At 44.7% G+C, this 22,336-nt stretch overlaps 1 protein-coding gene across 2 annotated transcripts; it reads right to left on the bottom strand.

Moving 5' to 3' along the window:
• Positions 1-1,122: 1,122 nt before the first annotated feature.
• NCS1 (neuronal calcium sensor 1) lies at positions 1,123-22,278 on the bottom strand. 2 transcript variants are annotated; one of them, XM_026688766.2, is made up of 9 exons: positions 22,190-22,278; positions 17,038-17,162; positions 6,837-6,861; positions 6,377-6,515; positions 5,287-5,365; positions 4,936-5,024; positions 3,917-3,994; positions 2,630-2,747; positions 1,123-1,592 (listed from the first exon to the last, which is right to left on the bottom strand). In XM_026688766.2, exons 2-8 carry the CDS (start codon positions 17,099-17,101, stop codon positions 2,649-2,651), a joined length of 573 nt encoding a protein of 190 aa, XP_026544551.1. In that variant the 5' UTR covers positions 17,102-17,162; positions 22,190-22,278; the 3' UTR covers positions 1,123-1,592; positions 2,630-2,648. The 2 variants fall into 2 exon arrangements, with proteins under 2 accessions (XP_026544551.1, XP_026544552.1); XM_026688767.2 differs by lacking the exon at positions 22,190-22,278 and having other exon boundaries at positions 17,038-17,753.
• Between the last annotated feature and the right edge of the window lie 58 nt (positions 22,279-22,336).

Below are 22,336 nucleotides of genomic sequence, written 5' to 3'. Positions count from 1 at the left end.
ATCAGGTCATAACTAGGGTCCCAGTTGGAATACTTGATGCTTCGAGAAAGGATTTTAGCCAAAACCAGAGTTTGGGTTTGGAAGCGGAGTGTACGACGAATGATTGGCTATGGGGATGCAGGACCCAGCTGAGCCACAAGGGGGCAGCATGTGCTTGATGTGAAGCTCCTTTTGCTATCTATTTCCAACAGGGGCATTCCATTATTGTTAGCAGTTTTGGAGAAATGAATTAGAAGCTTTTTGTTAGGTATTTTTTTTTTTAACTTTCACTTTTGTTTTTATACCAAAAAGAGAGAGAAGACACCTTAATGCCCACCTTGTTTAACAATGGGATGTTCCAGTCCAAATCGTAAATCGAGAACTCGGTTTAATAATCACTGTGTTGTATTTTTTTTCCATAGGGAAAAATTTTATTTCTAAAAAAAAAATTAGAAACGCCTCCGAAAAGCCTTGTCTATTGAAAAGGTCCGAGTTCTCTTTCGCAAGAGTTTCCCGCGTGTTCAAAAAAAGGAAAAGAAATAAGAAATAAATGTTCCTTTTTATTATTATTTTTCTCCTTTTTTTTTCTTTTAATGTTGCAGGCATGGAAGTTTGTGAGATTGGAGCGCTGAAGCTCTTGAAAAGCAAGACGAGGATGCAAGGACCTCCCAACCCTCTCACCCACCCACCTCCCACTCCCAAAGTGAAGCATCACAGAACAGGTGTGATGGACAAAACAAAGACGACGACAACAACAGCAACAAAAAAGACAAAGAGACACTTTAAAAAAACAGGGGAGGGGGCAGAATTCACCCCCTTCGACTTCAGCCAGGCTGCCGTGTATGTGTGCGCGCGTGTGTGATTCCAGGTTCAGGGGGCTTCAATTTCTCCACTCCATTTTCGGTGTTTGATCCTTAGGCCCGACAACCTCATTTAGGAAAGCGGTCCAATAAATAGGCAAAGAGAAACACACACACACACACACACACAAAAGCAAATCATATCCAAAGGAGCATCGCTCGGAACGTAACAAGGGGCTTTGTAGATGCAAACCTGCCCCACTCCCGCTACCCCGAGCGATGAAAATTGCAGCAAATCCAGATGTTATGGAGAAAATGAAGTTTTCAAACCGATTTTGATGCGTTGTTTTTTTTTTTTGCTGAAGCCCTTGACCCTCCCCCTGTACTTCTTCCCCCCCCCCCTTGCTGCTTTTCCAATCTGATTTAATCAGTCGCCTCTCGAGTCTCTTCCATCCCACCAACACCCCACCCCCACCCCCGGGGAAGAAATAGGAAATCTCAAGTTCATTCCAGACAAAAAGCAAAGGAGGGAAAGGGGAAACGTGTGCGAGGACCATCTCCATCCCATCAAGGATTCCCACCCCTGCCCTTCTTTCCTCTGTCTTTCTCTTTTTCTTTAAAAAAGAAAAGAAATGATAATCAAAGCAGTTGCTCGGCTGATGGGGACGATTCCAAGCAGAAAAGGGTTTTGAGGCTGAGGTCGGACTTGGAAGGCGCCCCTTTGCTCGCGAGTAACGGAAGAGTAACTGTCGGATGAGGGTCTTTTTGGAGTAGGCAGCTGGATGTCACTGGAAGGAGGGCTTCTCGGCGCGCCTGGAAAAGAGAAGAGGAAAGGAAGGAAAAGCAGATGAAAAGCCTGAAGCTTCTTTGATTTGATGGATGTTACCCTTTTATATGTTTATAGAATTCATGTCCTGGCTTTAGGATCATTTTAGAAATGTGTTTCTACGATTTGGTCTTTTACTCACCTGGTTTGAGATGGCAGCCATAAAAATTGAATGAACGGATGAATGAATGAATGAACAAATGAGGGAGGGAGGGAGGGAAGAAGGCTGTATAAAAGGAAGGAGGGAGGAGGGAGGGAGGGAGAGAGGAGGAAGGAAGGAAGGAAGGAAGGAAGGAAGGAAGGAAGGAAGGAAGGAAGGAAGGAAGGAAGGAAGGAAGGAAGGAAGGAAGGAAGGAAGGAAGGAAGGAAGGAAGGAAGGAAGGAAGGAAGGAAGGAAGGAAGGAAGGAAGGAAGGAAGGAAGGAAGGAAGGAAGGAAGGAAGGAAGGAAGGAAGGAAGGAAGGAAGGAAGGAAGGAAGGAAGGAAGGAAGGAATCAGATAATATGCTATGGGAAGGAAGGGGGAGGGAGGGAGCAGAAGAAGGATGAATGGAAGGAAGGAAGGAGATTGGGAAGGAGGGAAGGAAATATAAAATGAATGAATGAATGAGGGAGGGAAAGAAGGCTGTATGGAAGGAAGGAAGGAATCAGATAATAGGCTATGGGAAGGGAGGGGGAGGAAAAAAGGAAAGGAGGGAGGTAGGGAGGGGAAGGAGGATGGAAGGAAGGAAGGAGAATGGGAGGGAGGGAAAGAAGGAAATATAGAATGAATGAATGAATGAATGAATGAATGAATGAATGAATGAATGAATGAATGAATGAAGCAATCTAAGTTAGAATCAAATTTGGAAGGGAACATTGAGTCCGTCCCTGCCAGGCGCAACCAATTATTTATTCCCCTTCTCGTTTCAATACATGCAGCATTTGCTGGGTTTTCCCCTCCTCTTGTTCTTATCTTGTTATACTGCAACGTATTGCAAAATCCAGCATATTTTGGTCTCCCATGCTGGAGACTTGGATGCTCACCCAAGCCTGGATTGTGGGACTATACCAGCCCGTCGTAGAGGGAAAGTGCCTGGACGATGGAGGGGTCGGCTTTAGAACCTTCCTGGAACTCCTGCAAGGTTAATTTCCCATCAGCGTTCTGGAAAAAAAGGAGACTCAGGGGTTAGGGGAGGCAGGTTGCCTTCATAAGCTGCTGAATTAGTGAGGTAACCCACTGATCAGGTGATGAGACCAATGAACAAGGACTGAAAAGAAGAGTCAACCCACAAGATTAAATCACTTGTGTGTGTTAATATTGCTATATTTCTTTCTTTCTCTCTGTCTCTCCACCCCCTCATCTATCTGTCTGTGTCTCTAGCTAGCTAGTTGTTTCTTTCTCTCTCTTTCTCTCTCAATCTAATGTGTGTGTGTTTCTATCTATCATCTATCTATCTATCATCTATATCATCTATAATCTATATCTATCACCTATATCATATATCTATCATCTATATCTATCATCTATATCTATCATCTATATCTATCTATCATCTATCTATCATCTATATCATCTATCATCTATCTATCTATATCATATCTATATCATCTATCTATCTATCATCTATCTATCATTTATATCATCTATCTATCATCTATATCTATCACCTATCATCTATCTATCTATCTATCTATCTATCTATCTATCTATCTATCTATCATCTATCTATCTATCCATTCATCCATCCCATCAATCCATCCATCCATTCATGTATTATACATCTATCTATCTGTCTGTCTGTCTGTCTATCTATCTATCTATCTATCTATCTATCTATCTATCTATCTATCATCTATCTATCCATTCATCCATCCATCCATCCCATCAATCCATCCATCCATTCATGTATTATACATCTATTTATCTATCTACCATCTATCTATCTATCTATCTATCTATCTATCTATCTATCTATCTATCTGTGCATATAAACAGACAGATATATTTGGTCAACTCAAGGCAGCAAATATATTTAATATACATCTGCATCCTACTTTCCAAACCCCAACAACCCTGTGAGGTAGGTTAGGTGGAGAATGAGCGACTGGCTCAACATCACCCAGCCAGATTTCCTGCCAAATGGAAGGACTAGAACTCAAAGCCACCTGCTTTCTGGGTTCAGCACCTGAGGTTTTTCAACCTTGGAAACTTCTAGCTCGGCTGGCCTTCAATTCTCCCTCTTAGGAATAGGGCTTCAAATGAAGCAAAATGGGGCCTCCCTTGGTCTCCTTCTGCCAATAGCCAAATCAAGATGGGAGAAAAAGACTCACTTTGTCCATCATGGCAAAAATCCTGTCCACTCTCTTCTCCGGGGTGTTTTCCTCTTCTGGTAGCTCCACCGTGTTACCCTGGTCAAAGAAAGTGAAGATGGCACAGCCCTGGAGACACCCAACCCGCTTCCATGCAGTCCCACGGACTCTGGTGGACTCAATAAAACCTATGAAGATGCTAGAGAACCTACCCAACACAAACCAGGTTGGGGGTGCGCTTGGTATGGTAAGTCTTAAAAGTTGCTACGTTTGGAGACCTCTCTGTGTTAGGCCAAGACCCCTGGTCATCTGAAGGCAAGGGAGAACCCTGGCACTTCCTGCAACTGGGTCTCATTACAGAGGTAACAAACTGTGGTCCTATACTGTCATGCCCTTGTTGGAGTCTGATTCTGAGGGGGGGATTGAACAGCTGACAGGGAGTGGGAGTATGGCTCCGGTGGCTGTGGAAGAAACTGGGGAAGAAACTGTCCAGCTGGGCAGAGCAGGGAAGAGGTAGAGCAAGGGAGAGGGAATTCAGAGGAAGACCCAGGCCCACCCCCTCTTCAGCCTAGGGCATGCAGGGAGGAACAGAGAAGGGAGCAACATGGCTTCCGGGAGAGGAAAAGGCCCTGATCCCTTTCATTGGTTGCAGCTGGGAGAACAGGATATAAGTGGGGCATTTGCACACAGCTCCTTGCTGGAAGCAAAGCGTGCGTTTTCTTTGTCAAGGCTTATCTGGGTCTTGGTGTCCTCCCAACTGTGAGTGCTTCCTTATCTTTTGGAAGTCTGCAATTTATCATCCTGGCCTGTCGTGTTAATTACTTCAGCGTGGTTTGTGTCGGGCTTTTTTAAATTTCTAATTATCTTTACTTTGGGTTCGGATTGCATTTCTTCCCTTCGCGGACTGTTTTTGGAAGAGCTTGATCTCCAGCCGAGGATAATTGGACACTGGGGTCCAAGTTGGAGGCATTAAAGGGAATTTATCTACTTTTGTGACTTTGTTATTTCTTGCCACGCCTCGGGTCATCACATATACTCACCACCATCTGGTAAATAGCATCTACAATGTCCAGCATCTCATTTCTTGTGATGTAGCCATCATTATCCAGGTCATACAGTTTAAAGGCCCCTGAAACGCAGAGGGGGAAAGAGAAAGCGATCAGCAAGGAAAGAGAGAAGCCTTCAAGAATGGAGACTTGTCAGAAAAGGCCCAGCCAAAATCTCTCCCACAATTTATCAGCTATGCAGAATATAGAATAACAGAGTTGGAAAGGACCTTGGAGGTCTTCTAGTCCAACCCCTGGCTCAAGCAGGAGATCCTATATCATTCTGGACAAACTCTGGTTGTCCAATCAGGATACAAATAAATAAATTAACACCAGCTTGCTTACACCGCAGTTTTTCATCCAGAGTCCCTCGGGAAGTGACTGAAAGGGCCTGGATAAATTCGGAAAACTCAATTCTTCCATCCTGAGAAGAGAAAAGAAAAAGGCCAATATTGAGATCCCACTTGGGAAAAAGCTGTTTAAAGTGCAATTACAAGTGGTCCTCTATTTATGACCATTTGTTTAGGGAATGTTGGGAGTTACAATGGCACAGAAACAAGGAACTCGGATCTCGCAGTTAGGACCAACACAGTAACTCAGTCCTTGTGGTTACGACCAACACAGAGTCCTCACAGTTCTGTGGTTGTAATTTAGACACTTGCCACGTGGGACCTTTCCCAGCCAGCTTGCAACAAACAAAGTCAATGGGGTCATTCATTTAATGACCGTGTGATTCACTTAATGATTTCATGGCAAAAATGTTGGAGAATTGGGCATAACGCCTACCTCGCTTAATATTCCCTTTTCCTCGGTCCTATTTCTGTGAAAATATTGCTCGGGGGAAATATATTTTGGCCACAAAGAAATTAAGATTTATAGGAAGGAAGGAAGGAAGGAAGGAAGGAAGGAAGGAAGGAAGGAAGGAAGGAAGGAAGGAAGGAAGGAAGGAAGGAAGGAGGGAGGAAGGAGGAGGGAGGAGGGAAGAATCAGATAATATGGTATGGGAAGGAAGGAGGGAGGGAAGGAGAGAGGGAGGAAGGAAGGAGGGAGGGAGGGAGGAGGGATGAATCAGATAATATGGTATGGGAAGGAAGGAAGGAGGAAGGAGAGAGGGAGGGAGGAAGGAGGGAGGGAGGGAAGTAGGGAGGGAGGAATCAGATAATATGGTATGGGAAGGAAGGAGGGAGGGAGGGAGGAAGGAGGGATGAATCAGATAATATAATTGGGGAAGGAGGGAAGAAGGGAGGGAAGGAAGGAGAGAGGGAGGAAGGAAGGAGGGATGAATCAGGTAATATGGTATGGGAAGGAAGGAAGGAGGGAGGGAAGGAGAGAGGGACGAAGAAAGGAGGGAGGGAGGGAGGAATCAGATAATATGGTATGGGAAGGAAGAGAGGGAGAGAGGAAGGAAGGAAGGTGGGAAGCAAAGCAAACTCACTTTGTTTTCATCAAAGACATTAAAAACAAACGTTGCAAACTTGGTTGGGTCACCAAACGGGAAAAATTGCTTGTAGATTTTCTGAAATCCAGTTGCGTCCAACTGTCCACTTGGGCAGTCCTTAATAAAGCCTTTATACCTGCAGTCAGAAAGATAAATGGGTACACTTGATTTTTTATTTTTATTTTTACCCTAAGACTCCAAGAAAACCAGCAGCACCATTTTTAATCCCAGTTCGGCTGTTTTCTGTGACTTTTCGACAGTGTTTCTCAACCTAGATTAGTCTGAAGGTGTGTGGATTTCAAGCTTTCGAAGTCTGCTTGCAATTGGGCTGCTGTAGCTTTTCACAGGGAATCCAATTTCCAGAAGGAACTATGGGCATTGTGGTTCCAACCCATTGGTTTGTATAAGTACAAATGTTCAATAATTCTTAGAATCTGAAATAACATTGAATACTTACCATTGCTGGACTTCTTTCTCTGTGACTAAAAAAGAGAGAGAGAGAAAAAAGAAGTATTTATGGACGACTTGGTACATTCATGCACTTCAGTTGAGTTTTCCAAAGCCTTAAACTCTTCTCTTATTCACATATTTCATCAGAAACATAATTGCTCTCCCTTGGAGCCCTTGTTCACTCCATCAATTAGCAAAGATCGTTCGCGAACAGCAAAATCTTTCCATCTTCGGTGCTATCAATTCCTAATAAATGTACAGCGGGAATATTAAATATTTCTGAGCACAAAGGATATAAATTGGGACTCTAGCCGTACAAGGCTTCAGGGGGGGATTTTAATTAGCACAAAATACTGTAAATCAATATGGATTCATGACTTGCAACATGGAAAAAAAGAAATGGTGTGTGCTTGGCTTTCTTCGCATTAAGGTTCACTTAACAACTGTCCGGGTTAGCAACGGAAAGTTTGGGCTCCACGGTGGTCGTAATTCAAGGACTGTGAACGGCGTCACCCTACAGAGGTTCCCGCTATCCGAAGCCAACAACAGAGTGTTCCAGACGTCTGGATTGATCTGGGGTGATTTTGCAAATGGGCACAGCTCTTTTGAGAACAGAAATTGAATTAAGGAATCGATCGCAAGATTCGCTGGCAAAAAGAAAATGGATGTATTTTCTTTCCATTAAACAAACAAACAAACAAAAAAAAGATACAGAAAGAGACTCTACATTGTTCTGGTTCTGTTTTAGAGACGTCACAGTATTTTCAATGCTTTCCCTGCTTGCAGTCTGATTCTAAGCCAGCCTTGGCCCGAGGTGGCTAGCACGAACTAACTATGTTAGTTTTTTTTTTTTTTAATCGAATGTCAGCTCTGAAAAAACTGAGCCAACTTAGTATTTTGGGGACAGAGAGGTATGGATTGGGAAGGGCTGCAGAAAGTCCTCGCGTTTACAACCATAACTGAGAGCAGAATTTCCATTGTTGAGCCCCACAGTTGTTAAATGAGTTTATTCCATTTTATAAGCTTTTATTTTATTTTATTTTGCTGCTGCAGCGAAGCAAATCACTTCCGTTGTTAAGTGAACCACATGGTCATGAAGCAAATCTGGCTTTGCCCCATTGCCTTTCGCTTGGAAGCCAGCTGAGAAAGTCGCAAAGGGGGGACCGCTTGAATCCAAGACCCTGCAAACTGTCGTAAACACAAGTGCCCACATTTTCATCGCAGGACTGCGGGGATGCCACAACAGGCATAAGCACATAATTCGCGCTTTTTTTCCCCCGGCGTCCTTGTAACTTTGGACGGCCCCTAAACAAATTGTTGTAAATCGAAGACTATCTGGATTGTGGGGGGGGAAAAAAAAGATATAGTATGCCATAGCTTGGACTGCGCACCTTGTGAACTTAGCCCGGTCTCAACCTTCACTGTTTTGCTTCAGTGAAATATGTTCATCGGGATTTGGAAACTTTAAATAAGTTTATCAAAGTGGGACTTTGTGCTTGGGGGGGAAAAATCTGGCTCTGTCTCCCGCAGCTGAGGCAGCAGCCCAAAAATACGGCAACGGCCAGCGTGCCAAGATTTTGCTGCAAAGCTGGAAAAGGAACAAGCTAATTATCAATGCATGACTTTTGCAAGATGCCAAATTTGCATGCTTTTTTTGAATTTCAAAAAAAAAAATATGACACACTAAATACCTATTTTCTCTCTCTGTGTCTCTGTCTCTCCCCTCTTGTCTCTCTTTGTCTCTTCTCTCTCTCTCTCTCTCTCTCTCTCTCTCTCTCTCTGTTTCTCTCTGTGTGTCTCTCTCTGTGTCTGTCTGTCTGTTTCTCTCCCCCCCTCTGTTTCTCTCTCTGTGTGTGTGTGTGTCTTTGTCTTCTCTTTCTCTCTCTGTCTCTCTCCCCCTCTCCCTCCCTCCTTCTTTCCTCTCTGGTCTAAATCAAAGATAAATATTTTAAGCTTTCCAGTCAAACGTTACCAGCCTGGGAACTAAATATTTAGCCTGTGATCCACTCTGGCACAAAAAACCTCTGGGGCAATTGCATAGGTGCCTTTCTCAAAAAAATCAAAGCAGACTTGCAATCAAATAAGGCCAGTTGCAAATTTATAATTCAGAAGGCTAATATGAACACAGCAGCCCTGTCCTTTCCAGATGAATTTTCAACTATATTCAGGTTTCCCCTTGGCTCTGCTGTAATGGTTTAATGGTTTAAAACTTCCCAGTGTTCCAGTTAAACATTAAAAAGGGCCAACGGTGAGAAACAAGAAATGAGTCACCCATTCCAGCTTCAGATTTTAACTCCTATGAAGTCCTGGGTGATTCCTCAGAGAGAACCAAAAAAATTCTACATACAGGTAGTCCTTGACTTATGATGATAATTGGGACCAGCTTATATTCTGCCATGGTATCTTGAACACCAACAAACATCCACATTTGCCTGAGATCCTCAGGATTAGATAATGTAGATGGACAAAATGCCAAATCCAGCCTAAACTTCAGGCTGTGTGATGAACCCTAATAATAGTAATGTATTATCTGAGCATTTCAACACCATTGGCATTTGACAATAACACTCTCAGTCAATTGCAACTGGGAGCTTGACTCAGAACAGCTGACATCCTGCAAAGATACCTTTAAACACCATCAAACCACAACATCTGCCTATCCCAGGTCCTTGGAAGGACTCAATAGGTGGACAAAGAACGCCAAATCCAGTCTGGACATCTGGCTTTAAAACTTGCATACTGCCCTACTCTCAACAGTCCTGAGGGACCCACATCAATCAAATAAATGTTACTTTGGGAGCAGCCAAGGAGAAAGTGAAATGACATAACACAATAGTAGCAATCTCCTCCACCTCACTTCCAGTAGTAAAATCCACTCCAAAGCCATCAAAGGAAAACCAAAAGATTGCTGTGTGGAGGTGCTGCCATCAACAGCCAAAATGCAATTTAATCAGTTGTCAGTAAAAATAAAATAAAATTGTTCCCCTTCCGTCTGATGAACTGGAGGAATCAAATGGTTTTAAATTGAGAATCATTGAGCTGCTGGAATTCTTATATCCCTCTCACGTCCATCTCTGTAAATCTAGTTAAAGGAAGACTCCAACGGTCTCATTTCATATAATTAATTTTGCCAACATGCCTTAATGAGATGTCCGGGAGCACCTTGAGGCTGAGATCAAAAATGAAAAGCTGCTTTTGCAAGAGGGAACAAAAATGTCTTTTGAGGATTCGCAAGACAGATTTCAAAAGTCCAATTTTCTGATATACTGAACGTGCACCAAGCCACAAGAAGGATAGTTAGCTTCCGTGTGGTTGGCTTTTTGCCAGTGAGTGTGTACCTGGAAACCAGCCAATTTGTTTAGCTTATGATTTTTGTGTATCAAGAGATTCCCCCAAAATAGTTTCATTAAGAATCAGCTTATTGCTTTAAATTAACGTTAGCGTGTCCAGCTAATTAACTGAAGGTACAGTATTAAATGCATATAACTTGCTGAGTAAACAGAGAATAAGTTTGTGTGACTGTGCTCAGCTGACAAGGTTTTTGGCTGGCAAAAACGTGCATGTCTCAGGGATAAGGAACTTAGATTGAAAGTTTCCAGCTCTCTCAGAAAAAAAACAAAAAAAACACAATTTCTTTCCGTCACCATATGGAAAATTTGGTTCCTAAATCTGCAACTTCTCACCCCAATCCATCCATTACAGTGGCCAATTCTGTTGCAAAGGGCTCTCCAGGTGAAGAGCTAATTGCAATTAAGGTGTCTTCAGAGGCAATTAAATATTTAATGGAAGCAGTTCATGGTGGCTTTTAGAGAACGGAATTGACAGAAGAGAATCCGCCCAAATCAACAGAAGACGTGCGAAAGGTAACAAAATCGTCCGTCTCTGATTGGGATGGAGGAACTTCCAAAATGGTGGAATCCCAAATAGGATAATCAAGAGTTAACAGGTACCAAAAGTCGTTGATCTACAGAGTTATGGGTTGTCCACCCAACGAATTCAATCCCTCGATTTAAAGGCTCAACAACTTTCTGATCTCTGGTGGAAAAAGGACCTGGGAAGGTCCCTTCTACAAGTCACACGTGGCATTCACCGTCTTCCAATAAAGATCTCCAGATGTTCCAAAAAAACCTCTTTCCCAGCTATACCCCACGGTGGTTTAAACCTTGGAAATTTTTTGTGCCAGAAAGTTTCATGATCAATATTTTTCTCCACCCAAACTCAATCTGATGCACAAGAAACTCATTTCCAGGTTGGACAGGCCAAGAAGAGGAAGGCGATGAAGCTACTCAAGTAACATAAAATGAGTTAGGCCAACTTTAAAGTCTAGCTGTACATAAGGGACAATTCCTTTGCAGAACACACTTCACTTAGCTATGGAAAGATGCGCTAATCCAACACACTGGATTCCCACAAGATGCCAACCGCTATCTGAGCCTTGCCTGCTAGGTGAATGAACCAGTTAACAGATTCAGGTAAGGCTGTTGTGTGAACACACCCAGAGGTGACGCCAAATCAATCCACAGCTAGCAAAGTGTTATTAGCACAGCAAAGGGAAGGTTTTTTTTAGAAAATAGCAAACCACCATTTACGGATTGAGCGAGTTCACAGTTATAACCATCATTTTGGCATAATTCTGAACCTCTGAATTATGCAGCTGCTTTGGCAAATGGAACAATGTCCTAGATGTTATAAAAATAGCAAGAAGATTGAATAAAAGCTATAATTTATGGCTAATATCTTGCAGGAAATAAACTTGGAGTGGTTACAAGAAAATATCTCTCTCTCTTTCCTGGTCTGTCAAATTGTCTGTTCCCTGGGCTAGATGGATTCTCTGGTGGGGAAGGGGGCTACTCTGCCCCCTTTATACCAATTCTGGGGGTACTTTTGTGTTGTTGTTTAGATGAAGTTCAAGAGGCAAATGTTGCCATTCAAAACACCAACCCCAGATGGGAGAAAATCAGCTGATAGACTTATTTTGGAGGGCTGGTGAAATAGTCAATGCTTACTTACATTTCTGCGTGGCTTCCAGTATTGATTTGCCCCAAAATACAGGTGGACCTCAACTTACAAGCATTCATTTAGCGGGAACGCTCGACGTTACAACGGCACTGAATTAGTGAATTACCACTGATTTTTTTACATTTATGACCCCTGCCGCCTCTCTGTGCTCACGTGATCAAAGTTTGGGTGCTTGGCAACTGGCATGTACTTATGCCTGTTGCATTGTCCTGCGGTCATGTGATCTTTGCAACCTTCCCAGCCGGCTTCCGACAAAGTAACGTCAATCGGTTTGCTTAACGGCCGCATGATTTGCTTAACATCGATGGGCGGAGGGGGCGGGAAAGCTTGCAAAATGGAGCAAAGCTCTCTTAACAACCGCCTTGGGCTGAACTGCGGTCGTACGTCAAGGACTCCCTCCAATTTGCTTGCTCCCATCTCAGCAGATGGTCTTCGGGAGAAGTTTCTGCCGGTTGGTTGGCGCTGATGAACCTCGAGGAATTGAACGACAGCCTGTTTTCTCACCTTCCCTACTGGGCCCTTTTCGCCAACAAAATCGTATTTACAATCTTTTAGTATCATGTTTTTTCTTGACGATTCCAAGGGAAACAGCCAGCCAGCCCACACGAGTTCGCAGTGGCGCGTAGCCAGGTTGAGACACCAAAACTGAACAGCTTTTCTGGGGGCAGAAAGCTTGCTCGTTTTTTGTTTTTTGGGTAAGGTGGGAGGGCAAAATGAAGCAATTGTTGAAAAGAAGAGGAGTTTCAGGGGTTTCAGAATTTCAAGAATTTGCAGGGCAGAAAAAGTCAAAGCTAACCTTGCTAGCCATCTTCGGTAGGTAGCCCTTGACTTGCAACCATGCATTGAGAGTGAACTTCGTTTCGAAGTTAAGACGACATTTTTTAAAAAGTTACATAGGATTGGTCCTCGCACTTATGACCAAGTGTAGATTTGTATTGTTGCTGTTTTTCCTAAGATTTTATTCCTTTGGCTGTGGTGAGAACTGTGTTGAGAAATGGAATTTGGTGCTGCCTTTTATGTGTGTGTGTGTGTGTGTGTGTGTGTAGTCAATGAAGAAGCCAGATTCACTTAACAACCGTGTCGCAAACTTAATAATAAGGTCCTAAAACTGGGAAAAGCTCACTTGTCTTTTGTTAGCAAAAGACGTTTTGAGGCTCGGTTGTGATTGTAAGTCCAGCAATCTGTGTGATCAATAAGACAATTTGCTTCTCGCAGCCACAAATCACACTTCCCTTCCTTGGCCATACAGCAATGATCATCTTTATCGATAAAGGTGAATATCTTGTAGCTCAAGGTTGAAATAAGGGGCTCTCTGAGCTTGGCTGTTTTCTTACAGACATCTCATGACCGAACTAAGTAACATCATCAGTGCTAAGAGGAAATAGTGTGTGGAATATAGGAGAAGAAGGGAGGGAGGGGAGGAAAGAGGAGGAGGAGGAGGAGGAGGAGGAGGAGGAGGAGGAGGAGGAGGAGGAGGAGGAGGAGGAGGAGGAGGAGGAGGAGGAGGAGGAGGAGGAGGAGGAGGAAACATCATCAATGGTGGGAATGAGGTTTGCTCTCTCTCTCCCTTCTAGCACTGATGATGGTACCTAGTTGGGTAATGAAACGTCTCAAGAAAACAACCAAGCTCAGACAGGAGCAAGGACGTTGTGATAATCAGTATTTTATAATTCAAAAGTTTGGCTCCAGTTCCTATAATTCTCATTTATAAAAAAAGTTTAAGCCACAAATCAATTTCCTGCCCCAGATTTGACAGATCTAATATCAGCTGGTGAGCAGCTAGACTGGCCAGGTAGTAAACCCAACCTAGTGGGCCAAAGCAAAAGTTTTAAAATAACTCACTAGCAGGATGGATGACCTCAAGTGTGTGTGTGTGTTTGTGTGTGTGTTTAAAGCTTTTTTAAAATAGTCACGTTAGCAACGCAATTGGCTTGGGTGAATTTGAGTCTCTTCTCACTTCTCATTTCTGGAAGGACATCACGCACTGTCTCTTCCAGTTTTTTTTTTTTTTTTTTTTTTTGCAAATATGTCAAATTCAGCTTGCCAAATTAAAAAATTCTTTTTATTTAACAGTCCCCGTTAAAAATATTTGAGGCTCATTACTCACAATTCTCACCATCGCAAACCGTTTGTGTGTTATTTTCAAGACCTTGCACATTTCAGATTATTTTGGACTGCGCAGATATGCAAAGCTACCTCGACCTAAAGCTCTTTAAAGCAGCTATGTCTTTCCCTGAGATTTTAAGAATTCCCTCTCAAACAGCGGTACAAACCTGGGAAGAGACCCAGCAGGCAAATGCTATTTTCGCATCACAGCCAAAACCTCTTTACAAAACCTCTTTTTAAAACAGATGGATAAGTTCATTGCAAAATTTGGAAAATAGCCCCTTTTGAAGGAGAGCAGTTTCTCTGTTGGTCCATACAAACATGGATAACTTTCCTACTAGAGATCAGACTTTTTTGCGGGGGGAGAACAAACTGATGTTTGAAGCTGTGTTTTGTCTCTCTGAAAAGTAGATCTCTGTTCACCTGGTTTAGGGAAATTAAGTTTGTCGGATAAAGTGTCCTGCGAAGGAGAATAATATATAAATGTTTGCTTTTTTACAGCCATGTGTAAAAGGAGATGTGATGGGGAAAACAAACTTGGTTCTGAAGCCTCACAGAATTATGAAGCCAGTGAAAATAAATGGGCACCTCAATGAGAATTAGAAACTTGTCCCTTCCTTTAAAAAGAACAGAAGCAGCGCAGAGACAGGTTGGCATGCCACTTTAAAAAAAACATTCCTGTAATGCCAAATGGCTCCAGGTAACTCAAGCCAGTGAGCCAAAGAGCAAACCAGACCCAAAGAACACAACTCAGTTCTTATCACAAACTTTGAGTGACTGATCCCTGTGGGAAGGAGAGAAAGACCCTGCAACCATCCAGAAACTCAGCAATCGAAATGCAAAATTCCAAGTTTTTCAGTCCAGGGGTACTTTAATGCTGGGAAACCCACAAAGACATTGTGTAGTTTTAGATGCAAACCACTCAGAAGGGGGAGACAAATTTGCTGACCAAAATGGGGGAACTCTCCTTGCAAAAAAAAAAAAAAAAATGGGGGAAGGAAAAGAAAATAAAGAAAAAAAAATTAAGAGAAAAGCGAGAAAAACGAAACAGAATTCTTTGACTGGATTTTGCATCGAGTCATTTACAAAAGGAGTAAAAGGCTATTGAATCAAATAAATAATGAAATAAATGCATCAGACGCATTTCGGCTGCACCTCTCCCCCCCCTCTTCTGTTTCTTCCCCTCCCCTCGGCCAAATTCTGGACAGATCCCTGCCCTTCCCCCATTTGCAAACTGCAAGTAGCATTTAAAGCTGAGGTGAGAGGAAGCCAAGAGATTGGAAGAATGGCCCTGTCAGGACTGAAAATGTCTAAGAATTCAATGCAGCCATCAGCAGGTCCACCCGCTGTGTAGAGAACCTGCTCCTCCTTCTCTTCCTCCTCCTCTTTTTTCATTCCTCTTCCTCCTCTTGTTTCACCTCCTCCTCCACTTAACCTTCTCCTCCTCCTCCTATTCCTTCTGCTTCTCTAACTCCTCCTCTTCTTCCTCTTTTGCCTCCTGTTCCTCCTCCTTTTCTTCCGTTTCCTTCTTCTCCTCCTCCCCCCCATATCTCTTCTCCTTCCCCTCCTCTCCTCCCTTTCCCTCTTCCTTCCCCTCCTCTTTTCCTTCTGCCTCTCCTCTTCCTCCTCCTCCTCTCCCAATTTCTCATCCTCCTGCTCTTCCTTTGCTGGCATGTCCCTTCCTGGGCAGCTCTTTTCCAGTTCTGGCCAGCCTCCGCCCACCCCAGGAGAAGCCAAAGGGGGTGCCAGATGCTGTTGGAGAAACAGCTTGTGGCGAGAAGCTGCATGAATCACCGGGAAAGAGGGAGAGAGGGAGAGGAGAGAGAGAGAGAGAAGGCCCCCTCCTCGTTCCTTCTCCTCCTGCAGCCCTGACAATAATAACACCCCAATGGGAGCTGCCTGCCTGCCTCCCCCTCCCGCCCTTGTATAAAGCAATGCAGCACACTGCACCATGCAACTCAAGCACATCCTCCCCGGCTGCTCCTTTCCCTGCTCGGCCCTGGGCTTGCGAGAGCGGAATTGCTCCGAGGTGCAGCACAACACAATGCACGCACACACACACACACACACACACACAGAGCATCTCCATCCCCACCCCCATAAAAAGAGAGCAAGGAATCCAGGTCTTTTGAGCCCAGAAGTCTCTAATCAGGAGGCAGGTCTAGAAAGTTGCAGAATGGGAAGGTTTGGCAGTGAGGATGGGAAGGAAAAGGGAAGGGAAGGAAGGATAATATGGTATGGAAGGAAGGAAGGAAGGAAGGAAGGAAGGAAGGAAGGAAGGAAGGAAGGAAGGAAGGAAGGAAGGAAGGAAGGATAATATGCTATGAGAAAGAAGGAAGGGAGGGAAGATAATGCTATGAGAAGGAAGGAAGGGAAGATAATATGCTATGAGAAGGAAGGAAGGAAGGAAGGATAATATGCTATGGGAAGGAAGGAAGGAAGGAAGGAAGGAAGGAAGGAAGGAAGGAAGGAAGGAAGGAAGGAAGGAAGGAAGGAAGGAAGGAAGGAAGGAAGGAAGGAAGGAAGGATAATATGCTAATGGGAAGGAAGGAAGGAAGGAAGGAAGGAAGGAAGGGAAGGAAGGAAGGAAGGAAGGAAGGAAGGAAGGAAGGAAGGAAGGAAGGAAGGAAGGAAGGATAATATGCTATGAGAAAGAAGGAAGGGAGGGAAGATAATATGCTATGAGAAGGAAGGAGGAGGAAGGAAGGAAGGAAGGAAGGATAATATGCTATGGGAAGGAAGGAAGGAAGGAAGGAAGGAAGGAAGGAAGGAAGGAAGGAAGGAAGGAAGGAAGAAAGGAAGGATAATATGCTGTGAGAAAGAAGGAAGGAGGAAGATAATAGTATGAGAAGGAAGGAAGGAGGAAGGAAGGAAGGAAGGAAGGATAATATGCTATGGGAAGGAAGGAAGGAAGGAAGGAAGGAAGGAAGGAAGGAAGGAAGGAAGGAAGGAAGGAAGGAAGGAAGGAAGGAAGGAAGGAAGGAAGGAAGGAGGAGAGAGAAAGGGAAAGGGGGAAAAGGAAGGATGGGCATGGGAAGAAGAAGGAGGAACAGGAGAAGAGAAGGCGAAAGAAAGAAACTTACAGTATGTTTTCCTGGTCAGCTCTTCCACTACTTCAGGCTTCAGTTTGCTGTTCGATTTGCCCATGGTGGCGAACGGCTCGTCCGGGCTCAGCAAGGCATCAACTGGACCCCACGACTCTCCTGGGCTGGAGGAAGACTCATACAGGAAGCTTGCCGGGAGGGGATGGAGGGGAGCAAAGTCCAGGGGGAGAGGGACCAACCTGGCCCTCCAAGTGGGGCCCTCTCGGCCTCCCTGCAACCCCCCCCTACGAGCCGCAGGAGAGGAATGCGGGGGGGGGGTGGGGGCGATGGGCAAAGGATGGGGAAACGGTGGGAGGGACCCCAGCTGCAATCCAGTGGAGGTGGGTGGGTGGGTTTCCCGACCAAGTCCTTCTTTGGGCGTCTCTCGGGGGTCTTCAGAGGAGCATCTGCAGATGACAAGCAGCCCTCGGCTCCATAACGGGGCTGGGTGAGGTTGGGAGGAGGAGAAGAAAAGCTGACGTTCTCTGCGTCCCCAAAAGAAAACAACAGGAGGAGGAGGAAGAGAGAGAGAGAGAGAGAGAGGAAGAATCCCAACGACTGGAAGGAGAAGCCAACGAGGCCAATAATGAATGGAATTTCTTTCTGCTTCCCTTTTTCTTCCCCCCAACCTGCTCTCTCTCTCTCTCTCTCTCTGCTCAGCTTTCCCTTTCTCTCTCCTCCCCAGAGCCGTGCCAAGTGTTGCTGCGGTCGTCCCTGGTTACAAACGCCCTCCTCTCTCTTTCCTGCCCTCCCAGGCTCTGCTCAGCCGCGGCGCTGCTGCTGCTGCCGCCGTTGGGTTGCTGTAGTCCACGACGACGCGGCTCGGATCTTGCACCAATAAGGGACGGAGCCCAAGAAGAGGGCGGGTAGGTGGGCTGGCTGCCTTTTGTCTGCTTCTCCGGGCTGGGTTTCTTCCGTGCCCTCCTCGATCGATCCGGGCCTTGAAAGGGGGGGGTGGGAGAGGAAAGGGGAGAGAGCATGACAAAAGGTTGGCCAGGTAGCCCTCGGCAAAGGATTTGCCAAGTGATTTGGAAAGGGGTCTTTGCACCTTGGGGTTGAAGCTTGGGGCTCCCTGAAGCTTGCAGGTGTTGCGTGGCCCAACTAGGTAACAGCTTCAGGACGAGGGAAGGTTTGCTCCCTGTTTAATATCAAAGGAAATCTAAGCTGGGTTGTTTGCTGGAGGCCAATTAGGTAACATCATCAATGCTAGGAGGGAAGAGGGTTGGAGGAGGAGGAGGAGGAGGAGGAGGAGGAGGAGGAGGAGGAGGAGGAGGAGGAGGAGAAGAAGAAGAAGAAGAAGAAGAAGAAGAAGAAGAAGAGAAGAAGAAGAAGAAGAAAGAGAAGGAGAAGAAGAAGAAGAAGAAGAAGAAGAAGAAGAAGAAGAAGAAGAAGAAGAAGAAGAAGAAGAAGAAGAAGAAGAAGAAGAAGAAGAAGAAGAAGAAGAAGAAGAAGAAAAGAAGGAGGAAGATTGTGGGGTCCTTGGTGTTCTCTGAGCTTGGTGGTTTTCTTGCAGACATTTCATGACCCACCTAGGTAATGTCATCAGTGCTAGGAGGGAAGAGTTTATGGAGAGGAGGAGGAGGAAGAAGAAGAGGAAGATTGTGGAGTTTTTGGTGCTCTCTGAGCTTGGTGGTTTTCTTGCAGACGTTTCATGACCCAGCTAGGGAACCTCATCAGTGCTAGCACAGGAAGCACTGATGTGGTTGCCTAGAGGCAAGAAGATTGTGTCATTGTACATAACTGGAAAGACTGTGGTATAAGTGCATGGCAAGGTATACAGGTAGTCCTCCACTTATGACCACAACAGAGCCCCAAATTTCTGTTGCTAAGCAAGACAGTCATTTTTAAACTGAGTTCTGTCCCAGTTGACAATTTTCCTTGCCATGGTCATTAAGCAAATCGCTCCGTTTGTTAGTCGCACGGTTGTGAAGCAAATCCGGCTCCCCCCATTGACTCGGCCAGTCAGAAGGTCGCCAAAGGGGATCATGTGACCCCCGGGGAACACTGCAACCGTCAGAAGTACATGCCAGTTGCCAAGCAACTGAATTTTCATTACGTGACCCTGGGGATATTACAACGGTTGTTAAGTGTGAAAAAGACCCTTTTTTCAGTGCCGTCGTAACTTAGAACGGTTATAAGTCAAGGACTACCTGTACTAAAATCTCAACTCATGAGGTTACAGCAAGGGCCTTCAAACTTGGCAGCTTTAAGACTTGTGGACTTCAACTCCCAGAATTCCTGAGCTAACATGGACTGGAGGAGGAATTCTGGGAGTTGGAAGTCCACAAGTCTTAAAGCTGTCAAGTTTGAAGGCCCCTGGAATCGATAAAGAGAGGTAGAATAGATAGAAAGAGTGAGAGATAGAATAGAATAGATAGAATAGATAAAGAGAGAAAGAATAGATAGAAAGAGAGGTAGAATAGATAAGATAGATAGATAGATAGATAGATAGATAGATAGATAGATAGATAGATAGATAGATAGATAGATAGATAGATAGATAGATAGATAGATAGAATAGATAGATCAAGGGTCTTCCAACTTGGCAAATTTAAACTTGTGGACTTCAACTCCCAGAATTCCTGAACTAACATGGACTGGAGGAAGGATTCTGGGAGCTGAAGTCCACAAGTCCTAAAGCTGCCAAGTTTGAAGACCCCTGGGTTACAGCCTATCGAAATCAGGACCTTGGAGAGCTCTGCATCAGCCTTGTTAGAAAAAGTTAGAATGACAAGAGTTGAAAGGGACCTTGGAGGTCTTCTAGTCCAACCCCCTGCTTAGGCAGGAAACCCTACACCACTTCAGACAAATGGTTGTCTAATCTCTTCTTAAAAACTTCCAGTGTTGGAGCATTCGCAACTTCTGGAGGCAAGTTCTTCCACTAATTGATTTTTTTTCACTGTCAGGAAATTCCTCCTTAGTTCTAGGTTGCTTCTCTCCTTGGTTAGTTTCCATCCGTTGCTTCTTGTCCTGCCTTCAGGTGCTTTGGAGAATAGCTTGACTCCCTCTTCTTTGGGGGCAGCCCCTCAGATATTGGTTTCCCGTTCTTCTGGACAATAGCACTGAGACATATATACCACTTCACAGCCTTCTCTAAGCGGTTTGCGGAATCAGCCTCTTGCCCCTCCCCCATAATCTGGGTCCTCGCTTTACCGACCTCAGAAGGATGGAAGACTAAGTCAACCTCGAACCTGGTGAGGATCGAACTGCCGAAATGCAGAGAGGCAGCAGTGCCCTGCTTGACGCCACCTCCTCAGGGGCAGCCGAGATCGGCCTCCTTGGCCGGTCAACCGTTCCAGCCATGGGAAGGTCCCGCCAAGAGCCACTTGGTTAATTTTGCCTATTAAAATAATCCAAGGAGGTTGGCTGAGCCACAGAGACCTTGAGCCCGAAGACCTGATTAGACTACTAAAAAGCCCTCTGCCTATTTTGATCCATTTCCAGGAATGACGGATGTGATAAGAGACAATCCTGCCCTCCGAATATGAAGACTTTAAAAGCCAAATCCTGTCCCAATGGATTAAAATTATCCTTGTTCTGCCATGGCATGTCAGGTTCTAGTCCAAAATTAGCAGGGTTGAGGCCGTAAAGACTCCAGGAAAGAGGCCACATTTTGGTCAAGATGTTATGTAAGGAAAGGATGCCAAGAAAAAATGAAATGAAATAATGAAACGAAACAAAAGGCTTCTCTCCACTCTTCCACCAGATTGTTCAAAAGAGTTTGCTTTTTAAATGCCTTCAAAGGAAGAGAGAGTGTCAGTAAAATTCATCTGGAGGAAGTGTGAAGTTTCTGTACTTATTTAGTAGCAAGATGGCCAGGGAAATAGCAGTGTTTGTTTTTCTGTAGATTGTCTCTGGTTTTCCTCGGGGCTAAATGGAGTGGGGAAGAGGCAGCAAGAGATGTCGCAGATGGCTGGAGAGATCCTTCCTTTCCTCCTTCCCTTCCTTCCTTGATTTCAGCATCCTTCTTGCCTTCACTTCAGTATTGTCCTTCCCTCCCTTCTCTCCTCCCTTCCTCCCTCTCCTTCCTTCCTTCCACCCATCCACCCTTCCTGATTCCTTCCTTTTCTATCTCATAGAGTGGTATTAGTACCTCACTTGATCTTGATTGTAACAGAGGGATACAATCGAGATCAAGTGAGATACTAATACCACTCCATAAAGCCTTAGTAAGACCACAGCTAGAGTACTGCATCCAGTTTTGGTCACCACGCTATAAAAAGGATGTTGAGACTCTAGAAAAAGTACAGAGAAGAGCAACCAGGATGATGAGGGGACTGGAGGCTAAAAGATACGATGAACAGTTGCAGGAACTGGGCTTGGCTGGTCTAGTGGAGAGAAGGACCAGGGGAGACAGGATAGCAGTCTTCCAGTATTTGAGGGGCTGCCATAGAGAGGAGGAAGGGGTCAAGCTATTTCCCAAAGCACCCGAAGGCCAGACAAGGAACAACGGATGGAAACTGATCCAGGAGAGATTTAACCTGGAAATAAGGAGAAACTTTCTAACAGTGAGAACAATCAACCCGTGGAACAGAAGTTGCCCTGGGAAGTTGTGGGAGCTTCATCATTTGAGACTTTCAAGAAGAGATTGGACTGCCATTTGTCAGAAATGGTGTAGGGTCTCCCACTTGGGTGTGGGGTTGGACTAGATGACCTATAAGGTCCCTTCCAACTCTGATTATCTGTTAACTGTTATCTTTCTTTCTTTTCTTTCCATCTTAACATGTGACACATAGTGCAGTAGCATTTCCAGAAACCCTGCCATGCCTATTTATTTATCTGATCTTGAAAGGGGTGCCCTTGAAATGGATGATTATGTGAAAGTAGAAGCTGTGTCCCATAGCTACGGTTTTGTGTTTGTATGGACTGGGAATTCAACGATGCCTTCATGATTCCAATTTCCCCAGAGTTGCATGTAGGTAGGGAAGTGGATGGGTAGGAAGGAAGGAAGGCAAAAGAGAAAGGAGGAGAGAGGGAGGAAATGCAACCGTGAAAGCATCTCCCAAACATTCCTGTCTGTTTTTAACACAACCAGAGTTAAGATGGTCTCCTTTTCCCATTTTCCAAGGCCTGAGCAAACATTTTATCACTCTCATCTCTAACCCTCTTAAGAGGCTAAAAAAAAAAAAAGGGGGAGGGAGAAATATCGTACCAATTTCCACTTGGTCTGTCATCCAAGAAGTAGACAGCTTGGTTTAGCTTTGTCAAGTCTGGCCAAGGTCAGAGAGACGCTGCAGTCTGACAACACAAAACAGAAGTTTTTACACTACAGTCACCCATTACTACCACCATTACATTC

Source organism: Notechis scutatus, chromosome 15 (assembly GCF_049901735.1).
Source record: "Notechis scutatus isolate UNSWTSFEM ecotype Mainland chromosome 15, rNotScu1.2, whole genome shotgun sequence".
NCBI classification, from domain to species: Eukaryota; Metazoa; Chordata; class Lepidosauria; order Squamata; family Elapidae; genus Notechis; species Notechis scutatus.
This window is presented reverse-complemented; position numbering and strand designations above follow the sequence as displayed.